This window comes from Myxine glutinosa, chromosome 10 (genome assembly GCF_964187855.1).
Source record: "Myxine glutinosa chromosome 10, kmMyxGlut1.1, whole genome shotgun sequence".
Taxonomy (NCBI): Eukaryota; Metazoa; Chordata; class Myxini; order Myxiniformes; family Myxinidae; genus Myxine; species Myxine glutinosa.
This window is the reverse complement of record NC_136270.1, coordinates 86,424,364-86,449,823: the sequence shown is the minus strand read 5'-3', so window position 1 is coordinate 86,449,823 and position 25,460 is coordinate 86,424,364. Positions and strand designations below refer to the sequence as shown.

At 43.0% G+C, this 25,460-nt stretch overlaps 1 protein-coding gene across 1 annotated transcript in view; it reads right to left on the bottom strand.

Annotated features, from left to right (window-relative positions):
- Window positions 1-25,460, bottom strand: part of LOC137434017 (integrin alpha-8) — a 158,190-nt gene that overhangs the window by 74,614 nt on the left and 58,116 nt on the right. Inside the window, exons 7-12 of the mRNA XM_068126607.2 lie at window positions 12,995-13,120; window positions 12,649-12,693; window positions 11,491-11,534; window positions 11,290-11,346; window positions 8,997-9,049; window positions 105-310 (exon numbers count right to left, since the gene is read on the bottom strand). Coding sequence (XP_067982708.2) covers window positions 105-310; window positions 8,997-9,049; window positions 11,290-11,346; window positions 11,491-11,534; window positions 12,649-12,693; window positions 12,995-13,120 — 531 coding nt within the window. The remainder of the gene's footprint in view (window positions 1-104; window positions 311-8,996; window positions 9,050-11,289; window positions 11,347-11,490; window positions 11,535-12,648; window positions 12,694-12,994; window positions 13,121-25,460) is intronic.

The window sequence follows — 25,460 nt, the reverse complement described above, 5'->3', positions numbered from 1 at the left end:
GAACCCCTAAAATTGCACACACGTTTAATGCATATTACCACTTAAATTATACCCAGATTTCCAGCAAATATGCTGCTGCACACCCTACTAGGTGGGAGTCATACCATTATAGCCATCTTGGTCCACGTCACCCAAGGCAGCGATGGCGCTGCCAAAACGTCCATATATGTCAGGACCCAGCAGCACCTGAGACCGAACGAGTTGTTTCGGTGCTGGCTGCATGTACAGGTAGACCTGGCCTCTCTCCTGCAGACGTCCATCCTCACCTTGTGCCATGTACATTGGCGCTCCAACTAAAAGGTCATCCAAACTGTAGAAGCAGCACCATGGCACATAATGAACATTTTCTGATTTCAAAGAAACAAATAAGCTTGTATGTAAAATTCTCTCACCTGTATTTATAGGTTAGGTACACCCAAGTTAACATTTATATAATATATAAAAATACATAGAAAATTTAGATATACTGCAAAAAAAAAACTTTAGTAAGGGAATGGGATTGGCAGGATGACCAAGAGGTATGCACACATGCTCCAAAGCTGTGTAGCTTGGGTTTGATTCTTGGCCCAGGTATAAAGTGTCACCCTGATGTTTCATAGGCAGGGTGGGTGATTCATCGGTGTGGGTGCGGGTCCTTCGGATGGACGCTAACTCGGTGTACCATCTGCCGGAATTAGATGGTGGGTGTTAAAGATCCCGCGGTGTTCTTCGTGAAGAATAGGCAAGCTATTCCTGGCACCCTGACCAATTTCCAAATTCCTGCCCAAACTATTTAGTCATGCCTGGCCAGCCAGGTCGTGATAGACCTGGGCCAAAAAAAAAAAAACCTTCCCCTGCAACCGCCACAAGAATGTGGGAATAATTGTGGCGATTAAAGAAGAAGAGCCTGGTGTTGGCTTTGCGGTTAGGGTGCAGGTTTGGGATCCTAGGATCCTGAGTTCGAATCCCGGTCGATCGCTGAATTAATGCCAGGTGGGATTGACTCAGCCTGTCATCCTTCCGAGGTCGGCAAATTGAGTACCAGCTTGCTGGGATGAATTATCCTGGTGTGTACCCCGATTTAGAATAGGTACACGGTATCCCTGCGCATAGTAAGAAGCGACTAAGGGTTGACATCAGGAAGGGAATCCAGCCATAAAAACACTGCCTCAAACAGGGAACCCATGATTGTCATGGGGCCCGCAAGCCTAACCCCTGCTCTAGCGGGGAAAAATGGCCTTAAAAACGATCATTCATTCATTCAAAGAAGAAGAAGAAGAAGAAGAGGAAGAAGATGGAAAATGACAGTGTATTGAAGGGGTTAGTTATTCATCAGTCTCCCTTAGTGAATGTTATAGCGCATGTGTTTACAACCTCAATTTGCAACGATCAGGATCAAGTGCGTGAATGCACATATGTGCACGCGCACACACATGCACACAGTACATTTCAGATGAGTTTTTCAAGAGAATAAAGAAAATCTCCAAATGAAGAAAGTAAGGAGTTTATAAAAGCCCCCAAGCTAATGTAGAGACACAAAGGCCCAAATACTTTAAGGATCAATTTGAGGAATTCAAGGAGGTAGATTATAGGTACTTACTTAGAAAAAGGTTAATAGTTGGTTTAAGTCAGGTGATAAGGAGTAAAATGTCCTGACAGGATGATGCCGATGGAGCACAATTATATCTTTGAATGGTCGAGTCTCCATACAAACAAACTGTCAGAGTCGGTTTGAGCGAAGGTCAAAGTCGTGCTTCATTGGAAGGACATTGCATCACAAATTGCGTTGTCCCTCGGATGGATGTCGTAAAGCTGCGGATCTGGTTGGCTATGATTAGTCAGTGGATGTTAAAGATCCCACAGTGACTTTTGACAAAGAGTAGGTGAGTTATTGCCATCACCATGAACAAATTACAAATTCCTGCCCTAACCCACGAGGATGGTTTTGTGGGGCAGTTTTGGCCCACGGGATCAGTGGGACAGTTGTACCTCCAATAAATCATGCTACCTGTAGACCAAATATGAGAAATGACTCCTAGCCCAATATGCATATGATACTAAGTAAACTAGTATCTGGATCCGGATCTTCAGTGTGGTGCTTCAGAGAAACGAGAAAAACATGAACCATCCCTGCCCTGTTTGTCTGTCCGTTTGTCTGTGAACAAGATATCTCAAAACGTTGTGGACGGATTAGGACGAAATTTGGTAGAGAGGTAGGTCATGTGACTAGGACGAAATGATTAGATTTTGGTGAAGATCCGGATTCGGATCCGGCTAGTAGAATTTTTAAAGTGATTCTTCACCATCGAGAGATAGGGCCAAAACCGACATATAGCAGGATATCTGAATAAGTTGTGGACGGATTCGGACGAAATTTGGCAGAGAGGTAGTGTATGTGTTAAGGACAAACAGATTCGATTTTGGTGAAGATCCGAATATGTATTCGGATATGAGAATTATTTAATTTTCAAATGAATCTTCACCATTGAGGGATAGGGCTAAAAGCGATATACAACATATTACATATATTTAAATACGATATACATATTATATTTAAAAATGTAAAATATACAATATATGTATACGATACAATATATATGTATCGTATATATATATATATATATATGTATATGATACAATATATGTATCATATGTATACGATATACATATATTTTAAAATGTTCTGGATGAATTATGTCTGAACTAGGTGGATGAGTTTATTAGGTGACAAGAACAAGCCGATTAGATTTTGGTTCAGGTCCGAATCCAGATCCGGCCTATCAGTGGGATACCAAACATAAACTGTTCAGCCTGGCGGAGGTATCCACCTTTGGTGCTGGGGGTAATAATCGAAGCAATTTTTCCCTGTCGCACACCCAACCTGTCCACCAAGTTTCGTCCGAAACCGTCTACAACTTTTTGAGGTATCTTGTTCACAGACAAACAAACAAAAGAGGTAAAAACATAACCTACGTCCACCTTTTGTGGCGAAGGTATAATAACGTACAAAATGTGAATAAACACTGGTGGGGTACACTACATACAGTACAGTGCAGTACTGCTCACACACAGGTGATTCACATTCAATTAGAGAAATTGAAATACAAAATTAATGCAAAAAGGCACATTCAAGTTTACACTTTGAATCATGATTTAAGATATCGTTCAAAATTCGAAGAAAATTCAGTTCAAATTGAAGATTAAGGAGTAGGGTTCTCAGCTCCATAAGGCCAAAAAATGTTTTTGAATTGTTTGACTCCTAACCGTTAATTCTTTTTGTATCGAGGTAAAACTTCGGCATGTGAAATATTTTTTGAATACATCAGGTTTTAGGGGTTGCACAGTGACTCATGGTTGCCAGCCACTCTTTTTTTTTGTTGTTTCTTTTTTGGGTTTTTTTAAATACAAAATCGAGGCTCGTGTAAGAGCTAACATTAATGACAAAAAAACAAATGGACACACAAGACATAAAATAAAGGGAGTGGGAGACAAGATGGGGAGAGAGGGGGAAGCACACAAGTACAACATTTGAGAGCAGGTACATCGGGAGATCTGTGGGAGGGAGAGGGCTTGGGGGAGGAGGCATGGGAAGGGGGTTGGGGGGTGGGAGAGGTAAAAAAAAAAAAAAACACATGGACAGTGCTAGAACTTCTAGTAAAGAAGTCGGTATTTCAGAAAAGTGGATCTGGGGTGAATTTAACGGGGGTAGAAAAGATCAAGGTTTTAGATGGAGGAACATAAGAGATGGTGGTGAACAGCTGTTTTAAAGAACTGGAGGGAGGAGTGGGATTGAAGAGAGTGAGGGAGTTTGTTCCAGAGGTGGGAGTAAAGAGGAATGAAGTGAAGGTGAGTGAAGGTGAGCAGAGAGTCTTGATTTTTGGCAGTTTCACCAGAAAAGGGTTACTGGCAGATCTTGTGCGACCTGCAGGAATATTTGGGGGACAGAGCACAGATAGAGCTGGGGGAGCTAGGCCGGATAGGAGTCGGTAGAAGACAAAAAGACCACCTACCTGCCTGTGGTGAGTGAGTGAAAGGCCCTCACAATCAGCTGCATCGCGGGAGATACCAATGATTCTGAAAGCTTTGGTTTCAACAGCGTGAAGACGAGCTAGGTGTGAGGCAGGAGCACCAGCCCATAGGGGAGAAAAGTATTCCATTGAGCTGCGGATGAAAGCCTTGTATGTGGTGAGGAGCTCAGGTGTGCCAAAGAAGGACATCGCATGACGGAGGATGCCCAGTCGGCGAATGGCTTTGGAGGCCAGCTTAGAAATGTAGTTTTCCCAGGAAAGATCATGGCAGATAGTGAGACCCAAAAGTTTGAGTGACCGAACTTCTTGGAGGGGATTGTTGAGGAAGTAGATGGGAGGGTTGTCCAGTCGGTCTTTTCGGAGAGACTTAGTAAGAGTGTGAGATTTGTCAGAGAGATAGTAAGAACTCCAGCCTGAACAGGAAGGGGAGATGAGAAAAATCCATTCAGGGCCACATGTTGATGACTACCAGAGAAGAAGTCCACAAGCCATGTGTGGAGATTTCCATAGATACCATAGGAGGAGAGTTTGGTGAGCAGAGCTGGGTGCCAGACCGTATCGAAGGCATGTGATATGTCAAGGGAGACAGGTCTGATTTCCTGTTTGGCATTGAGGACCTCCATCCATTGCTGAGACAGCAGAAGCAGCATGTCCAGAGTAGAGTGACCTGGTCTCAAACCAAATTGTTGATCAGAGATCAAGCCATTGGAGAAGAGGAAGGATTTCATATCTGAAGCAATGATGGATTCCATCACTTTGCTGATAATTGGGAGCAGGCTGGTTGTTCTGTAGTTGCAAGGATATGTTTTTGCACATTTTTTGTGTAAAGCGGTAATGTTGGCTGATTTCCAAACTGATGGCAGATGACCTTGAGCGAGAGGGTGAAGAGAACAGAGAGAGGGTGTGAAAGAGCGGTAGAGCAGGATTTTAGGACCCGTGGGCTGGTGCTTTCTGGTCCAGTTGCAGAATCAGAGTCGAGGTTTGACAGAAACTTCTCCACCTTGTCAGGGGAGAAGGACACAGAGCGCAGGAGCAGCTGGGTTCGACTGGGAAGGTGGGTACAGAGAGAGATGGGTTTGGGACACAAGATTTTGAAGCAAACACAGAGGTGAGGCATTCGGCTTTGTCACGTGCGGTGCCAACTGTGTAGCCATTTGAGGTAAGGGAGGGGATGGAGGGGGAACAAACACCAGAAAAAGATTTGACCAGATGCCACAAGGATTTGGAGGAAGGAGACAGGTTTGAGAGTTCAGTCTTGAGAGGAGAGAGATATTGTTTCCTGGCACTCCTGAGGGTAGACACACACTTGTTCTGAGCTTGGTGGAAGGATCTGAGATTACCTTCAGTTGGATTTGCCTTCCAAGAGGCAAAGGCAAGTTGTTTCAGGGCAACTGCTTCACCACAAGATTCTGTGTACCATGGACGGGAGGAAGGGTAAGACAAATGAAGACAAGATGGGATAAATCTGTGCATGAGAGAGAGCAGCTTACTTTGGAAGAATTCCCAGGAAGAGTTGATGTCAGAGGCAGTAGAGATGGGAGACCAGTCCAGATGATTGATGGCTGCTTGAAGACCATGCCAGTCAGTCTGAGTGAAATGCCAGACTCGTTGACGCTGAGGAGGCTCTCTGAGAATGGACAGAAAGATATCCACTTTAACAAGCATATGGTCAGAAGAACCGATTGGAACAGAAGAAGAGCGGCAGACATTGGCAGAGAAGTTTGTCATAACCAAATCTAGAAGAGAAGATGCTCCATTGAATGAGATCCGGGTCGGGAAATTGGGAATGACAGATTGTGTCATTCCCAATGAATCGCAGAAGTCCTTTGCTGAGATACCATGGCTGGTGAGAGAGGTACCCATACCCAGCCAGGTGGCATGATGACAGTTGAAGTCAGCACATATGAGGAAGAGTGAGTTGGGATGAGTGGATAGAAGTTGGTCCATGTTGTCAGACAGCGAAATGGAAATGGAGTCATAACTGTTTGGAGGACGGTACAGAACACATATGAACAAAATATGGGAGCGGAGATGAAGCCGTAACCAGAGGTACCCCTGGGGGTAGGGTGGAGAGAGGGCAGTGCAAGGAAAGTGAGGAAGAGAGTTTTTGATAAAGATAGCCACCCCACCACCAGGACGAGGCTCAGGTCTATCATACCGGAGGAGGGAGTAACCAGGAAGAGATATTAAGGAATCAGAGGCATGTTGAAGGAGGAAAGTTTATGTTCAGCAGATTACGTCTGGTTTGTCAAAAGCAAACTGTATGGAGAGATCAATCAGGTTTGAGCGAAGGCCCCGGATGTTTGAGGTCCATACCGTTAAGGAAGAGGGAGGGGGAGCATCAGGTGCAGCACAGGGGAGGGGAGGGGTAGGGTAAGATGAATGCAATGGTGAGAGGGGGAGGTAGGGAGAGCTGTTGATAGTGTGTCAGAGATTGCAGAAGAGTTTGGAGAAAGGGAAGGATGAGGAGGGCAAAAGGTTTGATGATGATGGGATGAGGCACAGTAAGGGGTTGTTTGAGGAGAGGCAGAGCAAAGTAGAAGGTTGGAGGAGGTGGAGGTATGAGATAGAAGGGAGATGAAGTGAGGAGGAGGCAGCTTTGAGGAGGAGGGGGGAGGGGGAGAACAGGAGAAAGGTGGTAGGGGGGGGGGGGAGATTTGAAGGGGAGGGGTTGGGGGGGAAGTTTTGAAGGGGAGGGGAGAGGGGGAGATTTGAAGGGGAGAGGCAAGTGGGGAGATTTGGAGGGGAGGTGTGAGGGGGGAGTTTAGAAAGTGGATGATTAATGAAAAACGAACATTTTTTACAAACTGGGTTTGTTGTGATTTTCAAGTGAGAGATCTGTTTAAAAACGATAGAGGAGGGGTGGAATGAAGGTGAGTTTAGAGAATGTAGGGAGGAGGAACTGTAATAGATTGATTTTTTTTGAAGTGGAATGAATTGAAGAGGAAATTGAAAAAAGCCTTTTAAATAGGAAGAAAAACAGCGTGTTGTAATAAACCACTGAATTGTTGCCAGATAAGCGTTGATTTCCTGCAATCGGGAAACTTCTTGCGATGTCACAACTTGAAGCAGATACTGGGTTTGCTGTTCATCCCTTGTCAGGAGACGATTGTACTCTTCAATGAGAGCAACTGCATACACCAGAGTACAGCTGTACTGTATTCAATTAACTTAAAAACAACTTCAAAATGTGCAGTACATAGCAAGGTCATAGGTCAACTGGAATGGTCAAAATCACAAATATAGCAGTGGAGAATAAATAATCAACTCCAAACATTTATGTGAGCCAAATATGTGAATTTACATACTCCGTGTGCAACCCCTAAATTTAGTCCAAATAGCTTAAAATTTCACCCCAAGGGTATTTTCATACATACAAAAACTTTTAAGTGTTAGGAGCATAACATTTCTAACTTTCATTTTGAAGAACCACCCTAATAAGGAGTTTCACTGCGAAACTCTTCCGATTCTGAATTACGTAGAGATTTATAAAATGAACAGAATAAACGAACTGCTCTGGCAGCGAATACGATTAATACACATGATTCCCAGTCACAAATTATTTGCGAATGATTTTAAACGATGTATTGAGGTTATATGTACAGTTCGTTCCTGGCATACCTACGATTCACGGTCAAATCCATTGTCTACTATTTAGGATGTCTAATGTTTGAGGGTTGACACTAACTGTAAATATAGAATAAGGTAAAATGTGACAATTGTGAACCAGAAAGAACGAGTGTACACAGAAAGAGCACTTTGTAATTGGAATGAAACCCTAACTAGGTAACTCAAAAGGAAGTATGCTTCGGTTGAGCAGGACTTTCAATCCAATTTCATGATACTAGGGCATGCCCGTACTATATATAAGCTAGGACGTGCCCGTACGTGGGTGCCCGTTCCTTGCCAAAAAAAAAAAAAAAAAAAAATTTGTGTAGGGGTGTGTGTGTGTAAACATCCTAGGGCGTGCCCTTACGTGGGTGCAAAAAAACATGCGTGCAAACAACAACAACAAAAAAAAAAACTTTGAAACCACGTGGCAGTAACGACCACAGAACCCCCCCCCCCCTCTATTTACATGAATGGTTTGGTCCATTCGCAACGACCACAGAACCCCCCCCCCTCTATTTACATGCAATGGTTTGGTCCAAAGCGAACGGCTTGCAGTGTTTGGTAAAGAAATCGCCATAGCTCGGTAAGTACTTGTCCGATTAATATGAAACCTTGAAAAGGCACATCCTCGGGTCCCCAGCAATATACCTGGCAAGTTTAAAGTATATCGGACCCGTGGTTGTCGAGAAACAGCGGTCACAGACAAACAAACGTACAAACAGAGATTACTGGAACTAGGGCATGCCCGTACTATATCTATATCTAAAATTATATCCCCCCCCGCCCCCTCTATTTACATGAAATGGTTTGGTCCAAAGCGAACGGCTTGCGAGTGGTGACAATCCCCCCCCTCTATTTACATGCAATGGTTTGGTCCAAAGCGAACGGCTTCCGGAGTTTGGTAAAGAAATCGCCATCGCGTGCACAAACGCGCAGGAAAGCGAATGAATCGCAAATTCGTTTTTATTAGTTGTAAAACATAGTTTAACGCCAACATAGTTTGCAAACGTGAAATAAATGAATACGCTCTCAAATGTGCCGTCCGAGGCAGAGTGTGCCCGCCACGTTCGGCACACGCGATCGTTCGCTGCTCTCTGATTGGTTGAATCGTTTTTTGGACATAGCTCGGTAAGTAATTGTCCGATTAATATGAAACCTTGAAAAGGCACATCCTCGGGTCCCCAGCAATATACCTGGCAAGTTAAAAGTATATCGGACCCGTGGTTGTCGAGAAACAGCGGTCACAGACAGACAAACGTACAAACGTACAGACAGAGATTACTGGAATTATAGATAGATTATAGATAGATAGAGAAAAGCATGAAAAAGTGAGAAAGGAGAGTTTCTTCATATGAGGAAGAAGAATGTTTTACTCACCCATCATTGTTAATGTCGGTGACAACCACAGTGTGACCAAAATAGGAAGCCAACTGCAGGGAAGCGGGCAAGAGATTAGAAAGAGAAAGAACATCATTGCACATCTCCAACAACCACAACATTTCAAATCAACAATCCCATTGGGGCAAGGCCACAATAAAAACATTCCGTTTCACATCAAAACACATTTAAATAACACAAAATGCAAATAAACGAGCTCCACTCATGTAAATTTGGCATACTTATTTGGAAACGTCGATGAGATCTTTAATGTCCAATAGCTAATGCTAGTTGACTGGTCCTCAGCTTAACGTCCACCCGAGGGACATCAGATTTATGGATCCTGCCTACAATTTACCAGGAGGACACCTGTCGTTGCAAAAAGTCATCACATTTTGCAGACAATTCGAATTTCAACTACTTTTGCAGTCTTGAATGAAGGGCCAGTACTTTGTGGGTGAATCATCTGATTTGATCTATAAATCATCGACAGTGCCGGGTTTACACTCAGAAGGGGCCCAGAGCTACCGAGATTGTTTTCGGTGAACACATTACAATATGTTTCAATAAAGAGTATTTATATAATGTAATGCTAGAATATGTATAGAACTTAGTGGGATCAGCAAATGGCAGGCTGTTTTACCCAGTATTATTTATATATTTTTAAATTATTTATTACCTCTGCCACCAAAGGTGGATGGAGGTTATGTTTTCACCCCTGTCTGTCTGTTTGTCTGTTTGTGTTCGTCTGTGAACAAGATATCTCAAAAAGTTTTAGATGGATTCGAATGAAATTTGGTGGAGAGATTTGGTGTGTGACAAGGGTGAAATGATTACATTTTGGTAAAGATCCAGATCTGGATCTGAGAATTTTTAAAGTGATTCTTCACCATTGAGAGATACGGCCTAAAAACGATAAAATCAAGATATCTCAAAAAGTTGTGGACTGATTCGGATGAAATTTGGTGGAGATTTGGTGTGACAAGGGTAAAACGATTCGATTTTGGTAAAGATCCAGATCTGGATCTGAGAATTTTAAAGTGATTCTTCACCATTGAGAGATACGGCCTAAAAACGATAAAATCAAGATATCTCAAAAAGTTGTGGACTGATTCAGACGAAATATGGTGGATAAGTTGGGTGTGTGAGAATGATAAATATATTCGATTTTCAAGAAGATTCGAATCCGGATCCAGATCAGAATTTTTTTTTTTAATTTTTTTTTTTGCGATTCTTCGCCGTTAAGTAATTAAGGCCAAAAATTGTATATAGCATGATGTCACAAAAAGTTGTGGACCAGTTATAACAAAACTTGGTGTTTGAGTTGGTTAAGTGACAAGAACAAGCCGATTAGATTTTGATTCCGGCCTATCAGTGGATAGAAAGCGTAAACTGTTTAGCCTGGCGGAGGTATGTTCTCTACCGTGTGCCGTTCTAGTTTATTTTATGTTCTCTTGTGCACATGTCCTTCTTCCTTGGGCTACCATTGCTGGTACCCAATGGCAGCCACTTCTATCTGCAACTTAAGCTTGTAAATAAAACTTACATACAGCTATGCGCTGTGTTAAACACTCTTCCGTGTCAATCTCCTGTCTTATGCAATGGTTCCTCAAATGGGGGCCCACAACAGGTTAATCCAGCCCTGATCATCAGATGAAAACTATTTGGCTGCACATCTGCAGCCATTCTTTGTATTTTCCATTCTCTGCAAAAATGGAACATAAATCGTTTCAAGACTGCAACTAGTACTACTATCACTACTACTACCCCTACTACTACCACTACTATGCCCCAATTATTCCCACCTTATTGTGGGGTTGCCAGAGAATATTTTAGGCTCAAGTCTTTCACGAACGGGATGGCCAGGCCTGGTGTTCCACTGAAGGTGATTTGGACAAGAAATAGCATAGAAATTTTTCAGGGCACCTGCTATATCTCGCCTACTCTTCGTGAATGACACCGAGGGATATTTAGCCTCCATCAGCCAATGGCAGCAGACAGGACCACCCAGCTCAATGCCAATCGGAGAATCGGGTAATGCCCTACCGGTGAAACTTTGAAGTTTGTAGTTGATTAGGGAATCAAATTCAGAATAATCAGCTTAAACAGGTAAGTGCACATACCTCTAAGCTATCCTACCAGCCCATTACAATTTGATCCACTATCCGTGCTTATTTTTCATCTCAACGTCCAGAAATTTACATCGCCAACAACCCATCAATAAACAGTTTCATTTCCAAGTAGCACAGGTAAACCTTTGTACATATCTATCAATGCAACAAATTGGCCTCACTTGGTCTCCTGTGACGTTCAAGATGACATTCATTTCTGGATGGCTCAGTATTAGAACCTGCCAAAGCAATAAGTTAACAAGGTAATGCAAACATGCATTTTGCTTATTTGTAGAAGAAAATTATAAAAACATTTCAGCAGGTGCATTAAATCCACTACGTGTCAATTGCATGATTCTGGTTGTGAATATGAATGTACTTACATGGCCGGTCATGCTGGAGCCTTTCGGCACACCGGTTACATATTCTGGAAGCAAAGAAACAAACAATGGCAAAGAGCATTACGTTCTGACCCAGTCCCGCATTATACTATCTGCAAAATTATGAAAAATAACCCAGGTGTAACCACCGACAGATTCATCACCACAGAAAGAGACTTTTTAGATCCTAAAGAGGGAAGTAAATCCTGCTTGATGTGGGCACTACACCTAAAAAGCCCATAAATTCATGAATGAGAAAAATTGCATGAAAGTATGAGTTAAAACGTTTTTCCATAAAGTCTGTTCAGTAAAAAATAAGATTGCCATTCCAAAGGTATCAGGAAACTTACCCACCGCTGGGAAAAAAAATGTGTGACACTGGAAACTACTTGTAAAATAACTAACATCTGTCCCAAGTTTCACTGGAGCAGAAGTATTACTTTATCATCTTAGTGGGGTTTGGGGGGTGGTGGGTTGACACCTCCCTACCCCAACCCATCAGCCTTCTTTGCAATCACAATTTGAGCTATTATTAAAAAGTAAGGTCAAATTGTTTATTATGGACTCGCTGTTTTTTCTTACTTTGCATCAGCCATTGCATCCAGTGGAAGAAGTAATATCCGCCAATGAAATGTTACCTCTGACCGCACAAAATGAGACAGCTTGGCATGGATGTTAGTGCACGAGTTGCTCAGAACTACTCACGCAAGTTTTGTCTCTAGTCAACTCTTTAACTTCAAATTTTGGGTTGTTATATAAGCAATAACTAAAGCCTGGTGTTGGCTGAGCGGTTCGGGTGCAGCTTAGGATCCTGGGTTCGAATCCCGGTCGATCGCTGAATTAACGCCAGGGGGGTTGACTCAGCCTGTCATCCTTCCGAGGTCGGCAAATTGAGTACCAGCTCACTGGTAATTCCCTGTATGTCGCAAGAGGTGACTAACAGGGTTGGCGGCAGGAAGGGCATCCGGCCATAAAACATTGCTTCAAAAAGGGGACCAAGGTGCCCGAAAAAAGGCCAACCCCTGCTCTGCGGGGAAAAATGGCCTCTAAAGGTGGTTAGATAAGCAATAACTACAACCTCACGATGATTTTCGATTAATTAATTTAATGTTTGTTTGTAAAGAAAAAAAAAACATGAGCAACATCAAGAAGGATTGTTACCTTGTACAGAGTCGCCAGTGAATTCACCCACGGTAATGGAATAACCTAGCAAAGCACAGAACTTGTTACCTTGACACCGAGACAAATTAAGCAAAAGTTAGAATCAACACTGCAAGTTTCCGGCAACGGAACATCCCCAGCCAAAAACGATATGCAGTACTTAGTGCGAGAAGAGTATCACTCAATTTGAATTTGTAAATAAATATGAGTAATTGGCAAAAGAAGAGAAGGTTGGGGAGCAGAGAGGCTTGGATGAGGTTTATGGGAGTGGAATTTGGGGGGTGAGGGGTAGCATTACTGTGCAGACAATGCTTAAAGAAAAAACCGACCGAGCAGTGAAGCCTACCCATGTAGCCGTCATCTGCAGTCGCGTTCCCTTCGCGGCTCTCCACTTGCTTACGAAGTGTTCGGAGGAGGTAGCGTGAAGCCTTGGGCTGCAGAACAGCCCTCTGTGGTGCCGATATCACTTGACCTATACACCACACGGTACAAACCATTTAACGCAAGATAGATCGGTGAAGCATTCCACATGAAATGCACACCAGAGGCACCGCAGTAAATTTCTGAAAAGTCTAAAAAAGCTTAATGAGTCCACTGCATGAATAATTCCGTTTGAGGCAAGAAAAGTGGGCTTTGGTGTGTGCATCTACTTCTATGAGCAAATGTTAGCAAGGTGATCATCTCTGGGATGAGTCGGCGTCAATTGCTCCCCTGTGTGACGTCGGTCATCCCTGACATGCAGTCAGGACCTGGGGACCCTCTAGGGAAGTTCAAGTGGATGGTTTTAATCAATATTGCCCCAAACATGATGGCGAGTTTCCTGTGTGGGTGCAGGACGCCCCTGATAATGATCTTCCACAAAATGGTACAACCAGATTAGGTAACAAGAATGCTCGCAAAAAGGATTTACATTGGCTGGCTTAAGATCCAAGGGTCTTGAGTTCAAGCCCCCATCGTTCCGTTGAATTAACACCAGGCGGGTCGACTCAGCCTGTCATCCTTCCGAGTTCGGTAAAATGAGTACCAGCTGGTAATGGGGCACTGCATCAGTGGCACAGCTGCACCACTAGAAAATTATGCAGCCAATCGGCCACAATTTTGTGATTTGGTGAGTTTGGCCATTTAAACACAGAAAAAACAAGTTCCTTAAACTATATCATTTGGACAACCACTCAATCTTCTGCCTAAAAGTACATCCGTACGATCATCCTCAAATTCAAAAAGTCGGTATTTTTGATCATTGTAATCTGGATTTTGTACAATGTATATTCTGCACTGCGGGATGGTAGAATCACCCCCCCCCCCCACCCCCAAAGTCCTACCAGTTGGCTTTAGTCAAGAAAAAGCTTCCCAAAGCACAGCTGTGTGCAGCCTGGGAGGGCGGCCAGCGGCACACCACCCTTCTCCGCTCCTCTTTTCCCACCTTCTCCTCTCCCAAGAATGTGTTTGCTCCCATACATTGTGCTTCATAATTAATGCATGATTCAGATTGTATTTCATATTTAGCTGATAAAAGGAACAGGAAAAGGGGATAGATTGTAAGCGTGGCAAGCGATGACATTCATTTGGCATTTAAACAATGCTTCTTTAGCTTGGCGATGGAATTTCCGAGTGGTATTACTTTTCCTGCTGTCTTGGGTGCTATCTGAAGAAACCGTTTGTTACTTGGGTTTGAGAGGTTCATGAATGAGAGAATCTGGGCCGTTGGTTCGGGAAAGGATTACTAGCATAGTGGAAGTTCTCAGACAACATTTGTTTGGTGTGCAGTTTCTACATATGAGCTCATGATGTCACACCCACGTGGTCAACCTTCTGCCAAAATCTGCTATTCTTCACATTTAAAATGTTCATTTTGGAATGCAAATTGAATTTAAAAGGAAAATAAACCTATCTCTGAAATATAATTCCGTGCACTGAAATCATTTTGTGATGTCTACTGGGGGAAGGGAGTGGTAGTGGGGAATAGTAGTGGTGGTGGGAATGAGACTGATTGGAAGGGCCATGGAGGAAGAGATGAAAAGTTGTGTTGAAGTGAAAGGGGGTGGTAGAGGGAATGGAGCAGAAGATGGAAGTTGCACTTTCTTTAAAATGTTACTGTAATTCATAATTCATGGGAAGAATTTGCAAGATTTCAGTAATACCATTTAAACTCAAAAAAAACTAGAACAATGCGACGGTGTCACCAATATACCTCCGCATAGTCCTACAACGTGTAGATGCCATCACCCTGCATATGCATGGGTAGTGGATCACCTTTGTGAAGTTTGGTGTTGATCGGATAAGGTTCGTTTTTCTATCCAATATGGCTGCCAAACCACGTGACCTACGACATCATCATTTTCAAACTATATGCAACAGCGCTGTTAGATACAACAACAACAACAACAACAACAACAGGCATTTTAAGGCCATTTTCCCTGCTAGAGTGGGGGTTAGCCTTGCGGGCCCCATGACAATCTTCTCCATTTTGCCCTATTTTCTGCATCTCCCCTTGTTAACTCCCTTGCCCGCATTTCTTCTACCACTATCTTTAGCCAAGTATTTAGCCAGTTTAGCAACAGTGCTGTTAGATGATATTTGTAAAATTTCGCATCAATAGGATGAGCGATTTTAGAGATATGATTATTTCACATTTTCCTTCAATCCAAAATGGCTGCCAAACCATGAGACCTATGATGTCATAAATTTAATATTTCAATACAAATGGGTCATAGATCATGTGCATGCAATTTCAGATTTTTAGGATAAGTAACCACCTTTAGAGGCCATTTTTCCCCACACAGCGGGGGTTGGCATTGTTTGGGCACCATGGTCCCCTTTTTGGAGCAATGTTTTACGGCCGGATGCCCTTCTGCCGCCAACCCTGTTAGTCACCTCTTGCAACACACAGGGAATTACCAGTGAACTGGTACTCAATTTGCCGACCTCAAAAGGATGACAGGCTGAGTCAACCCCCCTGGTGTTAATTCAACAATCGACCGGGATTTGAACCCAGTATCCTAGGATCCTAAGCCAGCACCCTAACCGCTAAGCCAACACCAGGCTATTTTTATTATTTTTATTTTAAAGGATAAGGAATTCGATTAAAACATTTTTGGCTGGTATACCACTTCACCTATGATGTCATCATTATCATGCTCTTGTTCCCTATTGGGAGTACTTGACAATGTGCCAAGTTTCAAATTTTCCATTCAGCGGTTTCCGAGAAATATTTTTTAATTATTCAATTAATTATTTGCTTTTAATCAAAGATGGCTGCCATACCACGTGACATATGACGTCACAATTATCATAAAAACATTCTGCATGGGTGTCACTCCTACCCTGAAAGTTTCGTCTCAATCGGACATATGGTTGCTGAGAAAAACGAAGTTTAGCCCGGACGGACGGACGTACGGACGTACGGACTTGTGCTGGAATTCTGCAAGCAGATAAATAACTCAAGTAAAATGAAGAATCAGTGATTAGAATGAGCGCTTAATTTAACATTCTTAATGTAAATACACCAAAAGTAAAATAAAACGATTCTTTACATTCAAGTAAGATGCTAGGCAATGCCAGGAGTCGTAATTTATGATTCCAACTTGAAGATAAATGTTAAAGGTTGGATATGGAAAGTTTAAACCGAATAGTGGAAAACACACAATAATTGTCATATTCTTGTGGCTGCTCCCACTTTGCATATTGTTAACAACAGAGCCAATTGGAGTTATCAGCATGTTAAGTTAGTATCTTCCATTTTTGATACGTTGATTTAATTTATATTAGTAATAATTTACATTATAGGCTATGAGAGAGATTGATTGAGATATGCATTGATGAAAACATTTTCTGAATGTTTGTTATAACAAGGGTGCCTGATTGGACTGTAAATGTAAACATGCGATATTTTAAGATATGCACTGCAACACTTGCCACTGTACCGTCTGTAAATGTCGTCTTTACCGTCTGTAAACGATAAATGTTTATGACTTCCTACCACTCACTGTACATCGTCCGTAAACAACACAAACCCACAGATACTTGGCGAACCATACCACCACAAAACCAAGAAACACCAGCTCCCCTTGTGAGCAATCATGCTCGTGCAATATCACGTGACGTCCCATTGTCTGGCCACGCAACCCACCGTGAGCAGAGAGAGGCAACACCAGCCAACTTTTGTTTGCAGATACTTTAATTTATCGACATTTACCAACGGTTTTGTGATTCTTCATGGTATGTTGGCTTCCAGTTACATCAGTATTCCAAATTTCAGCTTTCCAGCGCACCTAGAAAGTTCTGAACACTTCTATCAATGAGTCAGTCAGTAAATTAATCGGCGAGTGAGTCAGTGGTGAGACAAAGTTTATCTATTTATTTATTTATTTTATATTTTAGCTGTGTAAAAGTCTTAGACATTTTGCATTTTTCGACTCTGATGCATAAGGAAACTAAAGCCTTGTGTTCAATGCAAATACACCTTCATGAAAATGAAAAGCTTTTTCAAGTAACCAAATATATATGCAATATACCTTGATATAAACCAATAGTGAATATGTCCACCTATTTCCTTGAAAACAAATAAAATTACACTTTAAATAGATTAATTAATATATATATATATATATATATATATATATATATATATATATATATATATATATATACATACATACATATAATTATATATATATATATATATATATATATATATATACACATATATTATATATATAAAATAAATATATATATAAATAAATATATATTAATAAATATATATATTAATAAATATATATATAAATAAATATATATATTCAGTGTCCACTTTCAAAAAAAATTCATGAACTCTTGTGAAATCGTGTTCCACACTTCTTCTAAAACTTTCAAAAGATCTGCTGGGATTCTTTTTTACCTTTTATTTGTCCAAATAGGCCCATACAAGCTTCAATGATATTCAAATCTGATTCAAATTACTCCAGCTGAGTGTTTTGGATCATTATGTTGCTGTAACACGAAATTTGGATAAATAGGTCTTGCACAGTTTTGGAGAGCCTGATGGATTAAAATGTGTTTGTACCTTGCTGCAGTCGATAAACTATGAATTTCAGCAATTTTCCATCACCACTTGAAGGTATAAAAACCACCGTTTAGAGGCCATTTTTCCCCGCAAAGCGGGGGTTGGCCTTTTCGGGGACCGTGGTAGTTGTTGTTTTTTGGTCCCATTTTTGAAGCAATGTTTTACGGCCGGATGCCCTTCCTGACGCCAACCCTTTTTGCCGCCTTCAACGACAAACAGGGAATTACCAGTGAACTGGTACTCAATTAGCCGACCTCGGAAGGATGACAGGCTGAGTCAACCCCCCTGGCATTAATTCGGCGATCGACCGGGATTCGAACCCAGGATCCTTGAAGGTATGTACCTTGAAGGTATGAAGGTATTCATACTTGAAGGTATGCAACCACCAATTTGAAACTGCAACCATCCCTCTGTACCCACCATACCCAGTCATACCCAGCTGCTCCTGGACTCTGTGTCCTTTCCTCCTGACAAAGTGGAAAAGTTTCTGTCAACCCTCGACTCTGATTCTGCAACTGGACCTGACGGCATCAGCCCACGGGTCCTAAAATCCTGTTCTTCCGCTCTTTCACTCCCTCTCTCTGTTCTCTTCACCCTCTCTTTTGCTCAAGGTCATCTGCCCTCTGCTTGGAAATCAGCCAACATCACTGCTTTGCACAAAAAAGGTGCAAAAACAGATCCTAGCAACTACAGACCAATCAGCCTTCTCACAATTATCAGCAAAGTCATGGAATCCATCATTGCTTCGGATATGAAATCTTTCCTCTTCTCCAATGGCTTGATCTCTGATCATCAATTTGGTTTCAGACCTGGTCACTCTACTGTGGACATGCTGCTTCTGCTTTCTCAACAATGGATGGAGGTCCTCAATGCCAAACAGGAAATTAGAGCTGTCTCCCTTGACATATCACGTGCCTTCGATACGGTCTGGCACCCCACTCTGCTCACCAAACTCTCCTCCTTTGGTATCCATGGAAATCTCCACGCATGGCTGGCGGACTTCCTCTCTAGTCGTAGTCAACATGTGGCCCTGAATGGGTTTCTCTCATCTCCTCTTCCTGTTCAGGCTGGAGTTCCCCAAGGCAGTGTTCTGGGCCCTGTGCTTTTTCTGGTCTTCATCAATGATCTCTCTGACTCTCTTGAAAATCCTCTCTATCTCTTTGCTGATGACTCTAATCTCTGTCGCTCCATTCCTCATCCCTCAGATCGGCAGTCAGCAGCCTCCTCACTCTCTGCAGACCTGGACAAAATCACAGACTGGGCAAACAAGTGGAACATGTCTTTCAATCCTGACAAATCTCACACTCTTACGATGTCTCTCCGAAAAGAGCGACTGGACAACCCTCCCATCCACTTTCTGAATAATCCTCTCCAAGAAGTTCTGTCACTCAAGCTTTTGGGTCTCACTATCTGCCATGATCTTTCCTGGGAAAACCACATTTCAAATCTGGCCTCCAAAGCCAGTCGCCGACTGGGCATCCTATGTCGTGCGAAGTCCTTCCTTGGCACACCTGGGCTCCTCACCACATACAAGGCTTTCATCCGCAGCTCAATGGAATACTGCTCTCCCCTCTGGGCTGTTGCACCTGCCTCACACCTAGCTCGTCTTCTCGCTGTTGAAACCAAAGCGTTCAGAATCATTGGAATCTCCCGCGATGAAGCTAACACCGAGGGCCTTTCACTCACTCACCGCAGGCAGGTTGGTGGTCTTTCCGTCTTCTACCGACTCCTCTCTGGCCTTGCCCCCCCCCCCCCCCAGCTCTCTCTGGGCTCTGTCTCCCAAATATTCCTACAGGTCGCACAATATCTGCCTGCAACCCTCTTATGGTTAAACTGCCAAAATCAAGACTCTCTGCTCACCTTCACTCCTTCATTCCTCTTTTCTCCCACCTCTGGAACAAACTCCCTCACTCTCTTCAATCCCACTCCTTCCTCCAGGTCTTTAAAACAGCTGTTCACCACCATCTCTTATCTTCCCCCATCCAAAACCTTGATCTTTTCTACCCCCGCTAATTTCACCCCAAATCCACTTTTTTGAAATACCAACTTCTGTCCTGGAAGTCCTTGGTGTCCTTGTGTTTTATACTTCTCCCACCCACCCCCCCCCCCCCTTCCCACGCCTCCTCCCCCCAAGCCCTCTTCCTCCCACACATCTCCCTACTCTCAAATGTTATGTTTGTGTGTGAAATTTCCAGAAGGACAACAATCACTGCAACACTCCACCGATCTGGGCTTTATGACAGAAGAGCCTTTTCAATATATATAATATATATACAGACTTGGCATTTAATATGGAATTTTTTTTTCTTTCTTGACTTCAGTTTACTTTCTGAACTCAGTATATCAATCTGGTGAGTTTCTTTTACCCTTCGGTGATGTCTTTGTTGAAAGAACCATGTCACTGATTGTCTTTCGCAGCAAGAAGTCAATAACAGGATTATATCATATCACAGGTGGCGTGACAAAATGTAAGGACAGGTACATTTGACGATTGGCTTCACAATCGGGTATATAAGGGTTGTTGCGTTCTGTATTAGTGGAAAACAACTGCTGTACGTCTACAAAAGTTATTGCCGCTTCCTCTGGAGATGGTCCGTCAACTTGACAATGCTGTTTGTCATGGAGTGGTGGCTTTACGAAATTCTGGCATGAAACAGCGTGCTTTTGCTCGGCAGTATGGCATCACTCAAGGTCAGGTGTCAAAGATCCTGAAACGAAATGCTCAGAGGGGTGTCCCGACTCCAATACCGAGGCCAGGACGTCCACGCAGAACCACAAGGAGAGATGATCGCCAGCTGCACCGGTTAGTCTGCAATGGCCGTACCAAGTCAGCTAATCGGCTTAGGGCTGAGTGGCAGCAACTGACAAATGTGCCTGTATCCAGAAGGCTAGTCAACCAACGACTGGTTCAAGCAGGCTATCGTGCCAGGCGTCCCCTGAGAAAGCCACGCCTGACCAGACAACACAGCCAGCGCCGATTGCAGTGGGCCAGAGAGCACCGTCAATTGCAGCCAGGACACTGGAATCACGTGACCTTTAGTGACGAGTCTAGATTTCTGGTCTATCGTCAAGTTGGCCGCGTCCGAGTGCGCAGACAAGTGCATGAAGCCCACAACGAAGATTGTATAGTGCCAAGAGTCCAAGCTGGAGGTGGTGGGGTGACCGTTTGGGCTGCTTTACATGCAGGGGGCAAAACTGACGTGGTTGTTCTGAATGGAAACCTGAACCAGTTCAAGTACAGGGTCATTCTGGAAGAAACATTGCTTCCATTTGCTCGTGCAGCCTTTCGAGGAAACTTTGTCTTCCAAGATGACAATGCACAGCCTCATCGTGCTCACATGATCCAACACTTTCTTGCTGGCCGTGGTGTAGAGCATATGGAGTGGCCTGCCATGTCCCCGGATATGAATGCGATCGAGAACTTGTGGGCAGAATTAACGCGTCAAATTGACAACTTGGACCAGCAGCCTCCCTCTGTGCGTGAATTGCAGCAGACTAATGTCACTGCATGGCAAGCGATTCCTGTCCAAACCTTGACAAATCTTGTGAACAGCATGCCTCGACGTGTACGTGCTCTCCTGAATGCTCGTGGGGGTTACACGAAGTACTGAACTGTAATTTTACTGTCCGTAATCCCAATCATAATTTGTTTTTGTTTTTGTTGAATTTTTTTTTAGCTAATGTGAAAAATAGAGATACTTCTGGAAAACGTACAGAAGTTTAACACAGTACTGTCTGTGAATTGATTTCGATATCAGTTTACATCACTTTCAAGGATCAATTTATTTGCTTCGAAATGTCAAATGTGGTTTTTGTTTCTTTTAAAGGTCACATTAACAAAATCTCGAATAATTTCAACATAATTCCAATGAACTTTTGGTTCTAAGTTATATATATATATATATATATATATATATATATATTGAAAAGGCTCTTCTGGCTAAACAGGTGCATAGACTCCATCTATGAGGCATGACCTTAGCAGAGCTTCAGCCACCAACATCTCTGTAGGATTGTACTGCAGCCAATACCGGGAAGGGAATTTAGTTCTCAATTTTATAGACCAGTCCACCCTGTTTCCTCTCCAGGGTGGTCCTTACTACTTCCCTACCCCAATCCCTACTACTTCCAGATACCGATTCAACAGAATTTTAAAACAATCCACTCACTTTACTGCCACTAACCTTGAACAGAGACGATCCCATGGGAAAGATCCATGCCTTACAACTGTCTTAACTCTCTTCTTCTTTGCTCTTAAAATGTGCCCCTCCCTCCTCTCTGTTCAGTGTCCATTCTGCTGAAAAGTTCTTCTGCACTTTTTGGGGAACTCTTCAGTGCCTCTCCAGCCTGGGATATCTGTACTTGGTCGATGTGTTTAGGACACTGAGTTTGAGCTCAACAGTGAGTTTTGCGAACGAAGCACATGGCATTTTGTGCATGTGACATAAAATACCTTCTACAACAAACAAACATTGTCTTCTGCATGTCAATGCAATTGTGAGAGGATAACGTCGATAAACATTCAGAAAACTCAAAATTACTGTTGCAAAAATCTCCAAAGAGTCCCATGACATTATGTGCTACAAATTTGAGAAAAAACATCTTTGGGATCCTGATGCCAAAATACATAACGAGAGAAATAACACTGGTGTATGAATTGTACAACATTGCCATTATGAATGTACACCACATAATTTTAAGAGGTTTTTTTTCTCCACAACAATCATCAAACTTTACAAAGAATTGCAAGGTGAATGTACCTCATGAGGCACAAACATCGAATCATGATGGAAGGAAAATCAATGAACAACGTCGGGATCAAACGTGAGCCTTTGCTGCAATTATTCCTCCCCAACCTTTCCATTTAGGTAAGTATTCACAGCAGTTATGTACGTGAGTCAGACACTTATTTTGTACTCACAATCTGTGATAATTTGCAGCCACACACACACACATTTATAGATATATATATATATATACACACACACACACACACACACACACACACACACACACACACACACACACACACACACACACACACACACACACACACACATATATATATATATATACACACACACACATATATATATATATACACACACACACACACACACACACACACACACACACACACACACACACACACACATTTATATATATATACACACACACACATATATATATATATATATATACACACACATTTATATATATATACACACACACACATATATATATATATATATATACACACACACACACACACACATTTATATATATATATATATACACACACACACACACACACACATATATATATATATACACACACACACACACACACACACACACACACACACACACACACACACACACACACACACACACACACACACATTTATATATATATATATATATACACACACACACATTTATATATATATACACACACACACACACACACACACACACACACACACACACATTTATATATACACACACACACACACACACACACACACACACAGTCACACACACACACACACACACATATATATATATATATCCTGGTGTTGGTGTGTAAAAGGATGTCTAGTAGTCGGTGAACGTCACTTTAACAAGTCATTCCCATAGGGTGTGGACAACTTCCAAAGTGAGTGATGCTGCAAACTTTACAACAAACAAATATCGGGAAGACAGATAGACAGTGACACTTTGGACTTGTATGACGAAAAAGAAAATTGGAAAACTTTTACACTGGAACTCCAGAGTCACAAGTCCCGTGGAAAGCAGACAATATGCCTGACTCACTCAGCCAAGGCAAGCGCTCGTTAAAGCCAGGCACAAGGAAAAGCCGAGCAAGAAGGCCATGTGGAAATAATTATACCAAACCGACTTTCATCCCCAGCGTGCTTTCTGCAGCCCGAAGCCAGCACGCATTGCCAGCGTCTAGCCAGAGGTGTGCAGTCGGTTGCGAAGATGTGACAGAGCACTTTAAAATGCCGAATCAAGCAAGACACCACGTCGGGACAACAAAAGAGTTTGCCCGCAATGTGTCATCAACCAATGGGAACAAGGCCGACGAAGAAGAAACAGGATCGACATTACCATGGACGCATCCAGACAATACGGGCATTTTGTTTTACCCCAATCTCCATCATTGTTACCAATACACAGCAGCCATGAGGTAAGGACCTTACACAAGTGGCAAGAACACTGTGACCACTATTTCTCTTCTCTACATGCCTGAAAGAGCGTGTTCTCCTGCATTTCTGCCTTGATAATTGCATCGCTCTGAAGGCGGGAATGCAGGCTGCCCACAGCTGTGGCAAACAATGGTGGCTTTTACACCGGGCACCTCACTCATACCACACCTCAAACTTCCTGTGTGGCACGAGGCTGATGGATGAGGGAAAAAAATGTTTTTTTGGAAAGAGCAACAAGAATTCTTTGGAAAAATCAGTGGATATTTCAGCCAAGGACCGTTAAAAAAAAACGGTCATCTTAAGTGTTCTCCAGAAGGAAATACTTCGCTTTCGATTTCCCAAACAAGCTTTCGAATACCAAACACATTCTCTTCGGGAATATTTCCCATGATACGCGACATAATTGGTGTGTATAATCTATTGCAAACGGGACCCGGAATATTTACTTTGCGAAGGTTGAAATGTTTAGCGATTGCACAATGTGACCGTGTGGTCGGGTACATGTTATAGTATGTCCAAAATCGTGGTCTTCAATAATCATGGTGTTCCATGCCACGAGGCAAGGAAGTCCCTTTTGAAATTGTACATGGTGTTTCAAAAGTCTGGAATCATTGGGATATTCACAATAATTGCTCAAATTGCGACCCTCTGACATGCACAGACATATCAATGATTGTATGTAGGTATCTTTGAACGTTTTTTAACATTCACAAACAGGTTTGATCACATTCGCATTTTTATTTCATTCCTTAGATCTTCAATCGTGCGTGATCTCGTGATATGAACCAATGATTTCAGGTGTCTCCAAATAAAAAATTCAAGCGGCGTTAAATCTGGACAATGTGGGGTCCATTAACTATCGATCCACAACTTCCTATCCACCGTCTCAAAGACCGTCTTGTAGTGGTTACCTTATGCACATGTCGCGGTTACCTTATTCACTTATCCGCATGTGACGGTTACCATTACGATGGGTTTGATCTAACCCACGCACACGGGCGTTTGGTTGTGTCGTCGTGACACACGCGCGGCTGTTGGAGCCACACCCTCCGAAGAGGGTGCTTGTTTTATATAAGCCGTTACGACTTCCGTTCGCTAGCAGTTGCTGGAGATTTCTGTACAATAAACTACCTCTTGTACCCAACGAAATGGCCTCTTCTTATCGTCTTCGGCAACCGCTAAACTGGTGACCCCGTTGCCCCCGAACGTATTCGGGGGCCGAATGAACACGGCAGGATTGCGACCGCAATTTCTTCCACACTGGAGGGGCGAACCAGCTCCGGGACCCTCCGAAGGACGCCGTTACGGGGCTTTGGCGGCACGGCTACTTCGTCGCCTTCGCGCACACAGGCCGAGTACTGCTACTTCGTCGCCTCCGCGCTCACAGGCCGAGTACTGCTGCTTCGTCGCCTCCGCGCTCACAGGCCGGGCACGGCTACTTCATCGCCTTCGCGCACAGGCCGAGCACCGCTGCTCGTCGCCTCCACGCACACAGGCCGAGTACTGCTGCCCATCGCCTTCGCGCACACAGGCCAAGTACT